The following is a 15,166-nucleotide window of genomic DNA, read 5'->3' on the forward strand; positions in this document are numbered from 1 at the left end:
AGCAGGGATAAAATCCTCTAAACACTGAGCCTTGTGCCGCGGACAATGTCACTGTCTCGTATTGTACATGATTACAGTGCTACAACGTGGGGAGCGGAATACCGGGTACGACAGAGGAGGTTTCTGCCCGTGCCGGAGCGAGGTCGAGATTTTCTCTTCTTCCTATGTTGTACTGCCGATGCGGATTGGCCTTCCGTTCTTGCAGCCACGTGTTTGGGGTTTTGTGTCTTTCCTCTACTCACGGCCGCTTCTGGGATCCAGTAGGCGCAACGACAACGCAATACCGCCATGGAAAGCTGTTGGAAGACTCTCGATAGTATTCAGCTCGGTTACTTTTAAACTAAAGTCGGTAGATCTTTGGCCGCCCTTTTGCCGAATTTGGAGACTACTTTGAAGGAGGATTGAATCTCCGAGCGGTGCTGAGTCTAACTAGCGGCATTCGGGCCACCGACCCCTGTCGCCTCTGCTGCCGAGCGGATGCATCATCCCACGGAGTGCGTGGATCTGCCGCCCATGAGCTGACAGCAGGCCGCGCAACCTCTCAGTCTTGAGGTTGAATTGGAACTGAGATCCTGTGCTACTGGGCAGTACAAGACACGGTAGCTCTCAGCGGCGTAGCTCAACTGGCCGGCGCGCGCCAATTCCCAAAATTCATTCTTTTTTTTCTTTTCTTTTTTTTTTTTTTTGCTTTGTCTCATACGGAGTGCTGCGCAGTACTGGCACAGCCTGGACCTGGCGGGGTTAAGTCTCGTCACTAGCAGGCGGGTGGCCCGGGGACCGCCCGTGATCCCGGCTGGGTCATTGGGATGGTAGCGGAGCCCATGCCCATAGCCTGAAGCAGCTGCTGTGGACGACCCTCCTTTGCCCGTCTTACTTTGCTACCGGACAACATCTGTCAGGAGCGACGGTCCAAAGCGACGGAAAATAGCCATTTTTCGGACCGCATTGCTGGCCATCCCGCCAGGCGCCCGTCTCTCTTCTTTCTCCTCAGGCTTCGGGCCCGTTTAACTACCTTACCTACCTAGAGGCACAGTACAGTACTGTACTTTCTGCACGCAGTGCGGCGGCCCAGCACCCCAGCACACCGGCTGCACCCAGGGCGGCCTGTGCAGTCACCCCGAGCGTGGGGAAAGTCCAAAAGCTAAAGAGCAACGCAGCCAACCCTCGGCCGCTTTCGCGTGGGAGTGACTCCTCCTTTGGCCGTCTGGAATCGTCATTCTTGCAACGAGGGCTGCTCCATTGTGCGACAATGGCAGCCACCATGGTGAACCCCTTTTCGACGTCGAGCCCGTTGACTTCGATGAACCCGACAGCGACAGAGCACGATTACCGCTTTCCGCGCAGACCAGGCGACGCCGCAGCCGGCCATCGGAAAGCCGACCGATTCGGCACAGCCCTCCCCCCGACCGCCAGCGGCAGCAGACCGTCCGCAGCAACGACGACGACGGCGAGGATAGCTGACGGCGGCCAGCGCGCCGCCTTGCACCGCTTTGGTTTAGATTTGCCCACGACCCAGAGCAGCGCCCACCATGATTTGCTGCGCGCCGCCGTCTTCCCGCCCTTCCAGCAGTGCGTTGCAAGCGAGGGCCAGCACTTGGACGAGATGCAGAGACAGGATCCGCTGGCCATCCAGGTTTGGAAGTTCTTCGCCCAGACCAAGCAGCGTCTTCCCGCCCAGGAGCGCATGGAGAACTTGACGTGGCGGATGATGCACTTCAAACTGCCCAAGGCCAGGGCTGCCGAGTCAGTTAAGTAGGTTTGCCGCTTCGATGGCAATGGGGAGGGGGAGAAAAAAAAAAAAAAAGGAGCGCTGACTTTGCTGGCACCATCAAGGACCAATCGGCTCTCCGGCGCATCACTCAATGCACCCAGCGGTATTGCACAATTGCGGCGGACGACGGAGCTGGCCCTGCCGCAGCCCGACCCCATGAACCTCGACGACTTTATACACAACGACAACGTAGGTACACCGGCAGGCCTCGCCCTGACGCCGACCCCGGAAGCCATGCGGCAGGCCGAAGAGAAGTCGGTCCACACCACGGCGGCCGCTATCCCGATTAAGTCTCGCAAGGACCCGTCTCAGCAACTAATTCCCCAGTCGGTACCCGTCGCCGCCCACCAACGAGCGCAGGACGAGTTTGGCTATCTCCCTCGTCATCCGCGCAAGACCAGCATCGACGAGACCGGCCAGCGTGTAAGTTCCGTTCTCTTGTTTCGCAAGAGGAGGCTCTGGGTGTGGTTACCTCTGTCCGTTTCGCATCTGGTCTCGCGAGCGTCCCGGCCTCTACACGCTGGCGACGGTGATCTGATCTTGCCTCTTTCTAGACACGGAAACGTCCGGCCAACTTCTCCCCACATGTGCCCGCTGTCAGCAGCGGCTTTGCAGCGAATGGACTCGATGCGGATTCCGAGCTCCAAGAGTACTCGCTCGACCACTTACACCAGGCGGGCATGGCCCAGCCGCCCAATCAGACGGCGGTCCCGTTCCCGCTCGATACCTTCCGCTTGGACAACGACCCCATCATAACCTCTGCCGGCCCGTTCCAGCAGAACTTCTCCTTCTCACCAGCCACTTCGCCAATGGTTGCCCACGACCCGTTTGCCTCGTTGTACAACGGCCCGATGCCGTCCGGCTCGCTCGGCACCGACTTTTATTCCCCTCCCGGATCCGCTTATCCGTCGGCCGTGTCCACTCCGCACCCCTTAACCGATGGCGAGGGTTTCTACTTTGGGCCCGTGGATATGCGTCACCCCCGCCAGCAGCCTTACAGGCCCGGCCATCCCGCCATGGGCAATGCCATGGGTCACCAGTTTCCGTACGGGGGTAATGGCAACCTAATGTTCAACCCCGCCACCACCACCAGCCTAGATGCGGCTTCTACGTTTGCCGGGCCGGGCTCGTTCGGCCATATCGACCCAACCCAGGTATTCCAGCAGGGGCACCGCTCGCCCGGCGTCAGTTTAGGCCAGGACAGCATGTTTTCCTTTGGCGCTGACTCGGACGAGGAGGAAGGGACTGCCTTTGCCGATCGCAACATCCCGATTCCCCGGGACATCCCCCCGCAAGGCATGGAAGACAGCGGGTTCGACAGCTCGTCGTTACAGTGGGATCCTTCTCTTCCTGGTAATTTCAGCACTCAGGCTGCAAGGTACCCCGCTGGCCCTACCCGGAAACAGGTGACGATAGGTGGTACAACCACAGACTATGTCGAGACGAACGGGGAATGGGAAGCAGGGAGCTTGAACAGGTCGCAATCGCAGTCCTTCCGTCAGACGAATGGGCGCATTGGAAAGGTACCGAGAACAGCGTCGACACCGGGTTTGACAAGCAGGGGAAATCCTTTCGACAGACTCGCACAGTCGACGTCAAACTCGCCCCCAGCCGAGCAAAATGCTACGTCGGACTTGTCGTCTGCCACCGCTAGTAGGGCCCCGTCTCCGCCGCCGGGATCGAGGCACGGATCGACGACCAATCTCCAAGGGACAGGCGGCAACCAAGGCGAAAGCAACACACCCACGACGTGTACAAACTGCTTTACCCAAACCACGCCGCTGTGGCGTCGCAACCCCGAGGGCCAGCCTCTATGCAACGCCTGCGGTCTCTTCCTGAAACTCCACGGCGTGGTTAGGCCATTGAGCTTGAAGACGGACGTCATCAAGAAGCGAAATCGCGGTTCAGGGGCAGGTCTCCCCGTTGGCGGCACCAGCACCCGGTCTTCGAGGAAAAATGCCAACTCCAACTCGAATTCTTCGGCCAAGAAGAGCTCGTCGCTGTCCATATCCTCCAGTGCCGCTAACCCTCTGCCTACGCAAGTGACCACGCCGCCGCCAGCGCAGAACCGAGCCGGCAGCGCCAACGAGAGCGACAGTCCCGCCAGCGGTTCCGCGTCGGCAGTTAACACGGCCGGGAGCACACCGACAAGCTACGCCGGCTCCTCCAGCGGAGTTGTCGGCGGCAAAGGCGTTGTCCCGATCGCCGCTGCGCCGCCGAAGAACGCGCCCGGGCCGGGGGCGGCGTCGCTTCCGCGAACTACCGCGCTCTCCTCTTCGAAGCGCCAGCGCCGCCATAGCAAGAGCGTCGTGGAGCAGCCGCCTTCGAGCGGCATGGACATTGACAGCCCCGAGAACTCGACGGGTTCTAGCGAGGCGGCCCCAAGGTCGCTCGGTTCGAGCACTGCACTGCCGACGATGCAGACCAATACCAGCAGCCTGGGCCTCACGAACGGCATCGGGGGCGCCACCCAACGACCGCTGGCTGGTCCGGGCAGCCAGCGTGCCGGGCCGCAGGAGTGGGAGTGGTTGACTATGAGTTTGTGATCCCACGCCCGACGGATACCTTGCGCGTGTCATCATCAACGTCGTTGAATAATGGCGACATGCGCAAGGGCGGTAATATAATGCAACGAATTGGAGTTAGGGTAGTTGCTGACTAGGGCCATTCATGGGCTTTTATCATGCGTTTGTTGATACCAGGCGAATCGATTTCCTTAGGTTTTGTTTCTCTTCGAGAGCCACGAGGATTACTGCTACCTGAATTTGCGATGACTCTAGGGCAATAATGCAACCTGCGCAGACAACTACCTCGGATTTCTTGCCCGTCGCCGACACCTGTCTCTTTGTCCCCGTCGACGAATGAAACCATGGTGGATTGGACTAGGGGGAGGGAGGGAGACAGTAGAGCTGGAAGATGGGGGCGAGAGGGGGGCGAGGCGATGCTATGCCATGCGTCGCAAAGCGTACAGCAAAGCAATAGGGAAGAGTAGGGGGCATTGGGGCATGACTTTGGATGGAAACGGCCGATCGATACCTTCATTGCGTTTCTTTCCCTTCCTAGGGTTTTTTTTGGGGTTGGGGGGAATAGGGGGTGGGTGGTGGGATACCAATACACTGAATACCCATTTTCACCAACCTGCCCGGACGGACGGACGGACGGATTTCTTTTTTCCCTTCGCCCTACGTTAGTTCCTCTGTTGTATCGTCCTTATATACATGTATCGTGGGGTTTTTTTTTTTTTTTTTTTTTTTTCTTTTCTTTTTTTTTTTTTGCGAGGCGCTCAGGTTTCTCTGTGGCTTTGGTTATGATTGGGATTTGTAGATGGGGCGGCCGGCGGTTGGGGCGAGTGGTCGGTCGGTCGGTCGGTTTGTCTGTCCGTCAAGTAAAGAGCCAGGACATAACGAGTTAGACGTCGAAAGCATGTGACCGGAATACCCCCGTTGAGAGTTTTTCCAAGCTGTTCTGATGTGGGCGATCGTGAACGAGGATACCTAGGCCGTGCGGAGCAGACGGTGAACGTTATGATATCGGGCAGGAGGCTACGTACCGCGCACCTTACTTGGACGGAGTGATAGGGCGGGGCAGGGTAGGATTTGGCGCGGCGAGGGGTCGACGGTGGCGGCGGTTGAACCGGGCGTATGGGGAGAGCAGGTGGTTAGCTATCTACCGAGGCACTTATGTAATGGGGATGTATATATTCGGGATATCCCCCAGGGATCAAACGCGACTAGATGACTTGTTGGATGCGGGCTTTATGAGTTGGTAGGAGGACTGTGAGGAGATTGTTGTTAAGAATCGCTGGTTACCTACGCGCGCGTGACGGCAAGAGGTCGAGCGCTGAGTGAATGAAACAACCTTTAAATCATCTGTGATTCTTACCCCTGAGTGAACGGTGCTCCTAAGGTCGCAAGGACGGAAGAAAAAGGGCATGTACACTGATTGAACCGAACTGCTTGACACGATTAGTGTATTAGTAGTTACAAGACATAGCCTCACAGTAGGCAGTACCGCCCCATATTCTATAATCTACCCCATCCCTTCAGTCTGTCCCACCCGCCGAACTAATATTTTAACTGTTCTTGATAATCCCCAAAACACCCCCCAACTTCCTCCAGATCCCCATTCCATACCCAACCTCAACCACGCCCCTCGCAAACCGCCAGCTCCGCTCCTGGTCCGGAATGGGATACTGCATCGGCTTGGGAATCGCCGTCTTGATACCCAGCCACGCCATCCGGTCCTCGCAAACAGCCTTGACGTTGCACAGCCCCCTGAGCCCCTCCTCGCCGGCAAAGCGGCCGTACCCGGACCCGGACACGCCGCCAAAGGGCATCTGGACCGCGTAGGTGGCGCCAAAGTCGTTGACGGCGATCATGCCCGCCTTGATGCCCTTGACGATCTTCTTGATGCGCGGGTCCGACTCGGACCCGAAGACGGAGCTGCCCAGCCCGAAGTCGGGCGCGTTGGCGACGGCGAGGATGTCCTCGGCCGACTCGGAGGGGGCGCGCATGAGGACCATGATCGGGGCGAAGCACTCCTCGTTGGCGATGGCCATGTCGGGCGTGACGTCGACGAGCAGGGTCGGCGCGAAGTAGTGGCCCCGCGGGTGCTCCGGGTGGACGAAGCGCTTGCCGCCCACGAGCAGGCGCGCGCCGCGCCGCACCGCGTCGTCGATGAGCGCCTCGAGGCGCGGGAAGGAGACGTCGGAGATCATGGCGCCTACGTCGGCGGTCGGGCCGAGGCGGAGGGCGCGCACGCGCGGCTCGAGGAGCGACACGAGGCGGTCGTAGAGGGCCGGGGTGCTGATGATGCGCTCGATGCCGATGCAGTTCTGTCCCGAGGCTTGGAAGGAGCCGCGCATGAGGATCTCGAGGACCCGTGGGAGGTCGTGCTTGCTGACGGAGTCGAGGACGATGGAGGCGTCTTTGCCGCCTAGCTCGGCGACGACTTGGATCAGCGCCTTGGAGGCTGAGGCGGCGACCTTGTGGCAGACGGGACGCGAGCCGATGAAGGTGATGTGGCTGATGCCGGGGTGGGACGTGATGTGGCCGGCGGTCTGCGGCCAGCAGACGACGGTTTGGACAAGGGCAGGGTTGTGCCCGTGGGCGACCAGGGCGCCGCGGATGATGTTGGTGAAGTAGGCCGAGCTCCAGGCTGTCCGTTCCGAGACCTTGACCACGATGGCGTTGCCAGAGAATAGAGCACTGATGACGGGACCGATCAAGTTGTGGAAGGGATAGTTCCAGCTGACGAGGGCGGCCACGACGCCCAGGGGCTCATAGTACACCGTGTTGCGCTTGTACATCATGAGGAGGTTGGTCGGCCGCCGCGAAGGGCGCAAAGCCTTCTCGCCGTGCTTGATGGTCCATTCGAGCTTCTCAGTAGTCACGAGGACCTCGCCAAGCTGCGCGTCCACCATGGTTTTGCCGCTGTCCAAGCAGGCTACCCGACAAATCTCTTCCTGGTTGTCCAAGACATGTTGGAGCAACGAGCGGAGGACGGCGCGGCGCTCACGGAACGAGGTGGTGGCCCACTTTGTCTGCGCAGCTTGCGCCTGCTCGATAGCCCTGTCAATGGCATCTGGTGTTGACGGGTCTACGATGCCCAAGAACTGGCCCGTTGCAGGGGCATAGCACTGGATTGCGGTAGAGCCGGAGATCTGAGTGCGATTCGAGCATCGTCAGCCATGTGTCGTCTTAGGGGTGTGCATGGTGGCGCACCTTGATAGCCGGCTCTTCAAGAATCTCTACCGTTTCAGGCTTCTTGGGTGGCGGGATGGTGTAGCGGATAGGCTGGTCGTTCTCCCGCAGAGCGATGTACCAGAGCGCGAGGACACCCAGGCCTGTCCAGAGAAGCGTCCACGCAAAGCTGGGGACATTGACGAGCCTGTGAGCCTTTCAGCATTGCTGCGTGAGCTCTATGTGAAACTCAAGAAGCCTTACGTGATGTCCCTGAGCGCGACGTGGAGCTGCTCATGCAGACACTTTACTACCTCTATCGCCATTGTCACCAACTTTGATGTGTGCAGAAACCTCGACACATTCCCGGAGTCAATGCGATCAGCATTGACCGGTTGGCGGGTGCGAAATGGCGACGGAGAGTGCCTTTCGGAGGAGAGGACGTGTCCGGGGCGCGACAGCGGCCCAACAACTCACGCCACTTTTTGATGGGGGTGGCCCCATTCTTGGCATCAAGGGGCTCTGCCAGGGGCTAAGGTCCCCCCCCCCCCACCGCAACCGGCGCTGTCAAGCACTGTCTGTCAAAGGCTACATTTGACGCCTTCTAGAACGATGCTGTGCTATCGAGGGATCAGACCATACCTGGCGCCGTTTGATGCTGTCAAGCTTGGGTCGTCCTGCTGCGAGCTTTTGCAACTTACCCGAGTTGTTAGCTCTTGGGGACTAACTCGACCCGCATATTCACGACACGCTTCTCCATCCTTTTCCATCATGGTGACAAGAGAGGTATATATGCAAAATAGACTCTTGTCCTATACAATACAACGCATTGGCCTCTTGGAACCGCTTCGCGACTAAATCAAAAAGATGCCCCTCCCAGCTCGCAAATGCATCATCCAAAACGCCGGCTTCAGTAAAGAGCAACGGAACTCGAGAGCGTCGTTGAAATGGCAACGACACCCCCCACGGAGCTGCCCCCGAGACACTTTTGATCGACCCTCCACCACAGCATATAACGCAACGACAGCGACCACAGTTTTTGCCTCCCCCGCATCCTCGCTCGGTTCGTGGCTCTGGATATCATGCAGCCTCCTTCATGCATGCATAGCGCATCCGGGATATCAAAAAAGAAGAGTGAAAAAAGAGCTGAAAAAAGAAAAGGCCATAGAAAGCGACAAACGAAGGAGGGCATAACACCGGCAATGCCAGGAAATTATAATTATACAACCAAAGGCATAAGGATCGAAAACAGTTTCCAATTCCGCCTCGCTCATCATTAGGGGTCGATGCTCTTTTTCGAGAAGGCCGAGAGTCCTCGCTTTCTGACCGTCGTCAGGTTGAACCGCCGCTGCCCCGGCAGTCCCTGAGCCGAGTGTGTCGACTCGATTCTGCTGAGCCGCGCAGCCGAGGTGAAATCGTTACTTGCCTCGAAGCTGGGCCGGATTCGGTCCACCGACCGTCTTACCCGGTCGTACGACGGCCTGGCGCGGTCTATTGACGGCCGGACTGTGCGCTCCGGTTCGGGATCGGGATCCGGCTCTACACCGTCGTATTGCAGTTCGACCGACGGCCTGCTCTGCATAATGTAGTTTGTGCCGTCGCTCCCGTTCTGCGTGCGTGTGTTGTGCGTGGCGATCGACGGCGGATAGATAGGCCGCCGGTCCTCGTCCACGCTGCCGTACTGGGCATGCTTCATCTTTCTGCTTCTACCCGACATCTTGCCTGATGATGCTAATGACCCTGATGATGTGCCCTCGACGCCTACCGTCGCTGCCGTGGCCCCAGCGGCAGCGGCGTCGGCTTCTGCGAACTTGCCCTGCTTCGCTTGCTCACGGATAATGTCGACATCGTAAGGGAATCGATGCTTCTGGATGCACTTGATCACGATGCGCGGAAGCATGCAGATGGACGGCGTGACAAGCAGGCACATCCAGAAGGTCAGCTCCTGGTAGAGCTGCGGTGCCGCCTGGTAGAAAGACGCGGACGAGGTAAAAGACGTGTACACCCCGGTCCAGAAGAAAATGAAGACGTCGCTGATGACAATGACGAGCAGCATCAGCCAGTCCCACCGGTAGGTGTTGATTAGAATGTACGCGTTGATGGTGATAACCGCGGGATGAGCGATGTAGGCACCCAGCCGGGTCCGCTCGGCGATGTCGAGGCCGTTTCCGGCAGCGGTAGGCGTTAGAATAACGAAGATAAAAGGGATGAAGAAGCTCGCGACAGACTGGTAGATGCCGTCAGCCATGTAAGCCCTGTAGTCGTTACGTTAGTCAGGAAACCCAAAAAAAAACTGCCGGACGATATAACCAACCAGAACTTCGTTTGCGTCCATTCCTTCCGCTCAATGCCGCGCCGGTAGAGCTGGGGTACCGCCAATGACACCGTATCGGACACGTCCTGGTCCAGGACGCCCATAAGGATAACCGGGACCGACGTGAAGAACAGGTTGAACATTAGGATGTACGTGTATTCGTAAATGTAGGCGATGTCGAAGTTGCAGAAGATTTGGAACCAGAAGATGACCCAGGTCCAGATCATGTTCTTGTAGAAGAAGTTACTAATCGACTCGGCCAAGCGTCGATAGGACCATCTGCCGTGAACAAGCACGAGTCTCTGCAAGAAGCGGAACTGGCCGATGGCGTAGTCGGACGACATGACGGCCTGACGCCCTTCTTCGCCAGCGATGCCGACACCGACATCGGCCTCCTGGATCATGGCCACGTCGTTCGCGCCGTCTCCTATAGATAGCGTCATGACATCGAGGCCGTTCTTCACCATGGCGACCACGGCGGCCTTCTGGGCGGGACTGACACGGCAGCAGAGCACAGACCTGCACTGCTTGCACAGCAGCAAGAACTTCTGCTTCAACGCGTCGCTCAGCACCCACCGAAGCGTGAAGCCGTCAATCACCAGCCCGTGCGTTGGTGCCGGAGGTTCGTGATCCTTCCTGGCCTTCTTGAGCTCCTCGTCGCTGCCCGTCATCTTGAACTTTGCTAGGCCCGCGTTGAGCTGCTCTTCGGCGAGCCTGATGTACTCGTCTTCGGTCGACACGGCGGTTTCGTCTTCGATAACCTGCAAGCGAAGGAGGTCCATACCGTTGTTCAGGAGATTGCACGAAAAACCAATGTTGATTGCCGTCTCGACCTTGTCGCCCGTGAGGACCCAGAGCTTGATTCCGGCGTCGCCCAATAGCGCGATCGTATCGGGCACTCCGTCCTGAAGTCGGTCTTCGATGGCCGTCCCTCCCAGCAAGGTGAGATCCTGCTCGATCTTATCGGCCACCTCCTCGAGTTTCTCCTCGCGGTTCTCCAGCGCTGTGGCGGCCAGGTCATGCTCCTTCCGCCACTCGCGGTACTCCTGTTCCGATAGCTCCCTTTGCGCGATGCAAAGCGTCCGAAGACCCTCGACGGCGAACATCTCGAGATGCTGCGCCGTCTCCCTGCGGAGTTCGGCCTGCTCCCCTTTCTTGAGGCGGGAATAGATGACACTATCAGCGCCTTTGCAAAAGAGCAGGATCCTGCCGTCGGGCATCCTGACTATTGCGCTCATCCTTTTCCTGCTCGAGTTGAACTCGATAGTGGTGAGAACGGGGTAATGCCTCTCAGTACCCATGACGTTCACGTTGAGCCCGCCGTTGGACGAGCCAAGTACGGTGAAGCCCATGTCTCGGGCCGCAGCAACCAGGGCAGCCTCGTCCGGAGATTGGGCCTTGAAGAGCATCTTTGGAGGGTTCCCTGGTTGCTTCTCGGTGATGACCGTGTGGCAGAGAGCAAGCGCCAGCATGAAATGCTCATTCGCTTGCTGTTGCTCCGGGCCGTTCTTGCCAGCGAGGTCATCGACGAAATCCGGGGCGATAAAAGTTACGTCCTCTTCGTGGAGATAAGGGTTGTCGTGGAGCTGTCGGAGTCCACGGATCGCCCTCGCCTTGGCCTCGGCAATCTCGGCCCGGATCACCCTCGCTTCCTGTTCCACATCGACGCCCAACCTCTTGTTCATGCCGGCTTGCGCTTCCGTGTAAGCTTCACCGTATGGCTGGCCGTTGATGGTTGCCTTTTTGAACTCCATGACGTTCTGCGTCAGCGTGCCCGTCTTGTCCGAGAAGATGTATTCAATCTGGCCGACGTCGTCGGATATGTTCCACGACTTGGGGATGCACGGCTGATCAATCTTGTCATGGTACATGCCCACATCGCTGTAGATGAAGAAGGCCTGTAGCGTCCTCACGATTTCGAGCGAGATGTAGAGCGAGATGGGCACCAAGTTCTGGAACACAATGACGGCCGCCCAAAACGTGATGAAGCCAGTCAAGCCCGGCGTCCCCCCAATCGACCCGTACTCGAACCAGGCAAGAGACGCATCCGTCTTGGCCCACGCGGCACCGTTCGCAATTGCCGCGATCAGGCACATGATGAGGAGAATGCCAAAGTTGCAGATGACGTTGAAGTTCAGCTCTCGGGCGATGCGGGCTCGCTTACTGGGCGTGATGCCAGCATTCATCATGATCTTTGTATCGTGGCCGGTGAAGATGACAACGCCGAGAGCCCATTCCGTGTTTCGGAGGTTGCATCCACGCAGGAGCATATTATCGATACCGATGGGCTCCGACATCTCCCTCGGCTCGGCCTTGGGGTCCCAGGGAACTCTCTGCCGCCACTTGATAGCGCCGTTGTACTTGTAGAGATTCGGCTGAGGCGGCTCGCTGTCGATGATGAACTGGGCCCGCTCGCAATCGCGGGCGTGCTTCAGGGTCTGGCCACATCGGAGAGCGGACCGGACCTTCAGGTTGGTCTCGCCATCCAAGTTCTTCGTCTCCACGTAGCACGCGCCGTCGGGGTCCGAGGTCGCCAAGATGATTATGTCGGCCGGGATCTCGTCGTCGTTGTAGATCCGAACAAAGTCGCCCACGACCAAACTCTTCCACGCATCCCTGTGGAACCTCGCCTTGCCAGAGATGGGCACCTCTTGGTTGACCAGGTCCCCCTTGAGATTCTGGAGAAGCGCCATCTCATTTTCCATGGATGACGAAACGTCGGGCATTTCGGGGTTGCGCGGTAATGGGGATGGGACTGGCGTCATCTGGATATCTTCGTGCGCCGAGACGACGGAACGGCGAGCGCTTGGTGAAGCACCGGCTTCCCACGGCGTCGTCCTCGTCTCGATCGACATGCGCGGGTCGGCCGACGCAAAGGTCTGGCGTGCCAGTTTGGCGTCCTTCTTCCACAAGCCCTCGATCGCGTGCCATATTGACCCGAAAAAGCGTGAGTTGGCCTTCTTGAACCGCCGCCACATCGACACATTATCCGCCTCCACGTTCACGTTGTCCCAGCCTACCAGCCGATGGACGGGTGCATTGTTAAGCTCGTTATCGAGGATTGTCCTCCGATAGTCTTCGACGGCGTCCTTGATGGCCGTAACGGTAATAATAAAAATTAAGGGAACTGAGTTGAGGCCGGGGTTGACACCGCCGAAAATAGGGAAAATCTGCAATTCGTATAGGGTCAACACGTGCGGCTCGGAGGTGAGAGGCGCTAGGCGACGTTACTTACAACTAAAATGACGACGAAGAGGAAGAAGATGTTGGCGATGTTGTGGAACTGAAAAAAGAGGTTCTTGGGGATAAAGGACAGAGGCGTATATTTAGCGGTCCGGATCTTGTTCCGCGTGTACTGCTGCAATGGCCGCCCCTCCTCGTCTTGAAGCTCGGGTGGTAGCGGGAGGTTGAAGAACAGTTTCCTCGGCGCAGGGCCGCCGGCGGGCGCGCTCACGACACTGCTGCTGTCATCTTGCACGCCATCGAGCTGCTGCTGCGTCGATTCCGTCCCCCCGGATGTCCTCTTCTTCTCGCTCGACCCAGTCCTGTTGTGTATCCTGCCCAGCAGCGCGAGGCGCTTCATGGAGCTGCTCTTGACCGTCAACCTCCGGGTCGCCCATCGAGACCGCTGCATCGAGATGTCCGGGTCTGGGCCGTCTCGATCCCCTCCTCCTGGTTCCGACTTTAGCGGCGCCATGACGACGGGATCGCGGGCAGCGCCCGATCACCCCAGGATGTCCGCCAGGCTGGCCGAGCTTGGCCCGGTCGCTGTCCCGACGCCACTGTAATCAAGGTCTAACCAAGGTCGTTCGTTCCAACGGCCACGTCGGGAATGTCGCCGCGTTTGGGAATGGTAAGGCGGGGATTGGGAAGCGCTGCCGGTGATGTGTCGCGATGGAGCAAAGCGCGCGAAGTAGGACTGACTGATTGCGAAAAGAGCGGCAAGTCCCGAGGCAGAAAAACCGAACTGCACCGGACTGGTGCGTGATGGTTGTGAGGCTCGTGCGGTGACGGGTTAAGGGGAGAGATTTTGATGCGCAGAGGCGCTGAGCGTTCCTTGTTGGCGACAGCGGGCCGGAAGAGCCGGGGTTTTGCAGCCAGCAGATCGAGGGGACCAATGTTACCGCATCAGGCGGGACAGGAAAGCAGGGTGAACCCGGCAAGTTCCTGACGGCATCCGCAATCGCATGGGCTCGAGGGAAGAGGGGGAGAAGAAAATTCGACAATACGCCGTGCGTGAGAAACAAGGCTTCAGAGGCGTCCTTATCCCCGTCCGGCCATTCTGGACAAGAGGCCACAGAGCAGAACAGAACCGGGGGTAATTCGCTGGATTCCGGGTCCCTGAATTGGTCAGCAATCCTTGCTGAGCACTTCCATTTGATTACGGCGTCACGGCAGGGAAGTGGGGCGCGCCCTTGGTTTTCTCGGCCTGGCTGAGCGAGCATGTGTATGATGGTACGTGGAAATACGTGAATGCGACCCTGTACTCCGTATCTTCCTGATCTAATTTATGACATCTGGCATTTGCAGGCCCCCCTCCCTCCCTCACGCTTCGGCAGGCAAGTCAAACGCTCCTACTACTACTACTACACGCAGGTTGAGGCTAGTGATACCCAGCAGTCGCCCGCCCTTCGACAGCGTGTGCGGCCATGCTTTAGTATTCGCCTCTTGACGTGCGATTATCTCGAACTACACTAGAACCGGAGGCCCTAGAGGTTGCAGCCCACATGCGTTGCGTGCAACTCGCTGTGGGGTTTGACGGAGACGAGACGGGGCGTTGCCAATTTGGGCCATTGGCGATCTCGTTACGGGGTGGCTGCCGGCTCGAGTAATTCTGCGCTTCTTGGCTGCCGCCGATTTTAGCGATCTGCCCCATCTCTTCGGGTTTTGGCTGAAGCCCGGTGGCCGACAGGCACCGCACGTTCACATTAGTAGGGCGGGCCAGATCGAAGGAGGCACTTGGACCAGAAACACACTCGCCAAGCAACCGCATACTGTACTGTACTTTCACCTTGGACAACGTCTAGAATCACCAACACGGCAATTCTACCAGCCATTGGTCCTGTGCTGCCAAAGTGACCTTTTTTCGCTACCAATGCGCAGTGTCTTGGGCGCGGCGCGACCCTCTCGGTGTCAGCTCCAACCCCTGCACCTGAATTCCAGGCAACCCCTATTCAGATTCGCGTGAATTCCCTCAGCATAGAGTAGAACGATCTTCTCTGTCACCAAGTGCGAGTTGACGGGCTAGACCAAGTTTCGAAAATGCCTGAAATAGAGCCCACCTCAGAAACGAAGAGGCTTGGGAAGATTTTTCCCGGCAATGCCACCCACTAGAATGCGCTCCGCCGAGGTTCGCAGCACCAGGTTAAGTCGAAGCAACCGAAAAGCATTGCCTAACGT

General features: G+C 58.3%; 3 protein-coding genes across 3 annotated transcripts; 1 reads left to right on the forward strand and 2 right to left on the reverse strand.

Moving 5' to 3' along the window:
• Positions 1-1,249: 1,249 nt before the first annotated feature.
• GAT1 (Sodium- and chloride-dependent GABA transporter 1) lies at positions 1,250-4,317 on the forward strand (the record flags this gene model as incomplete). The annotated part of the gene is made up of 3 exons (XM_071057860.1): positions 1,250-1,752; positions 1,834-2,194; positions 2,326-4,317. The coding sequence occupies 3 exons, from the start codon at positions 1,250-1,252 to the stop codon at positions 4,315-4,317; spliced, it is 2,856 nt and encodes a 951-aa protein (XP_070913961.1).
• Positions 4,318-5,843: 1,526 nt separating this feature from the next.
• Positions 5,844-7,778, reverse strand: MSC7 (Meiotic Sister-Chromatid recombination aldehyde dehydrogenase; the record flags this gene model as incomplete). Its single annotated transcript, XM_071057861.1, has 3 exons — positions 5,844-7,433; positions 7,495-7,660; positions 7,717-7,778. The coding sequence occupies 3 exons, from the start codon at positions 7,776-7,778 to the stop codon at positions 5,844-5,846; spliced, it is 1,818 nt and encodes a 605-aa protein (XP_070913962.1).
• A 950-nt stretch (positions 7,779-8,728) lies between these two features.
• Positions 8,729-13,463, reverse strand: DNF1 (phospholipid transporting ATPase; the record flags this gene model as incomplete). Its single annotated transcript, XM_071057862.1, has 3 exons — positions 8,729-9,707; positions 9,767-12,936; positions 13,002-13,463. The coding sequence occupies 3 exons, from the start codon at positions 13,461-13,463 to the stop codon at positions 8,729-8,731; spliced, it is 4,611 nt and encodes a 1,536-aa protein (XP_070913963.1).
• Between the last annotated feature and the right edge of the window lie 1,703 nt (positions 13,464-15,166).

This window comes from Madurella fahalii, assembly GCF_045866475.1.
Source record: "Madurella fahalii IFM 68171 DNA, scaffold_1, whole genome shotgun sequence".
NCBI classification, from domain to species: domain Eukaryota; kingdom Fungi; phylum Ascomycota; class Sordariomycetes; order Sordariales; genus Madurella; species Madurella fahalii.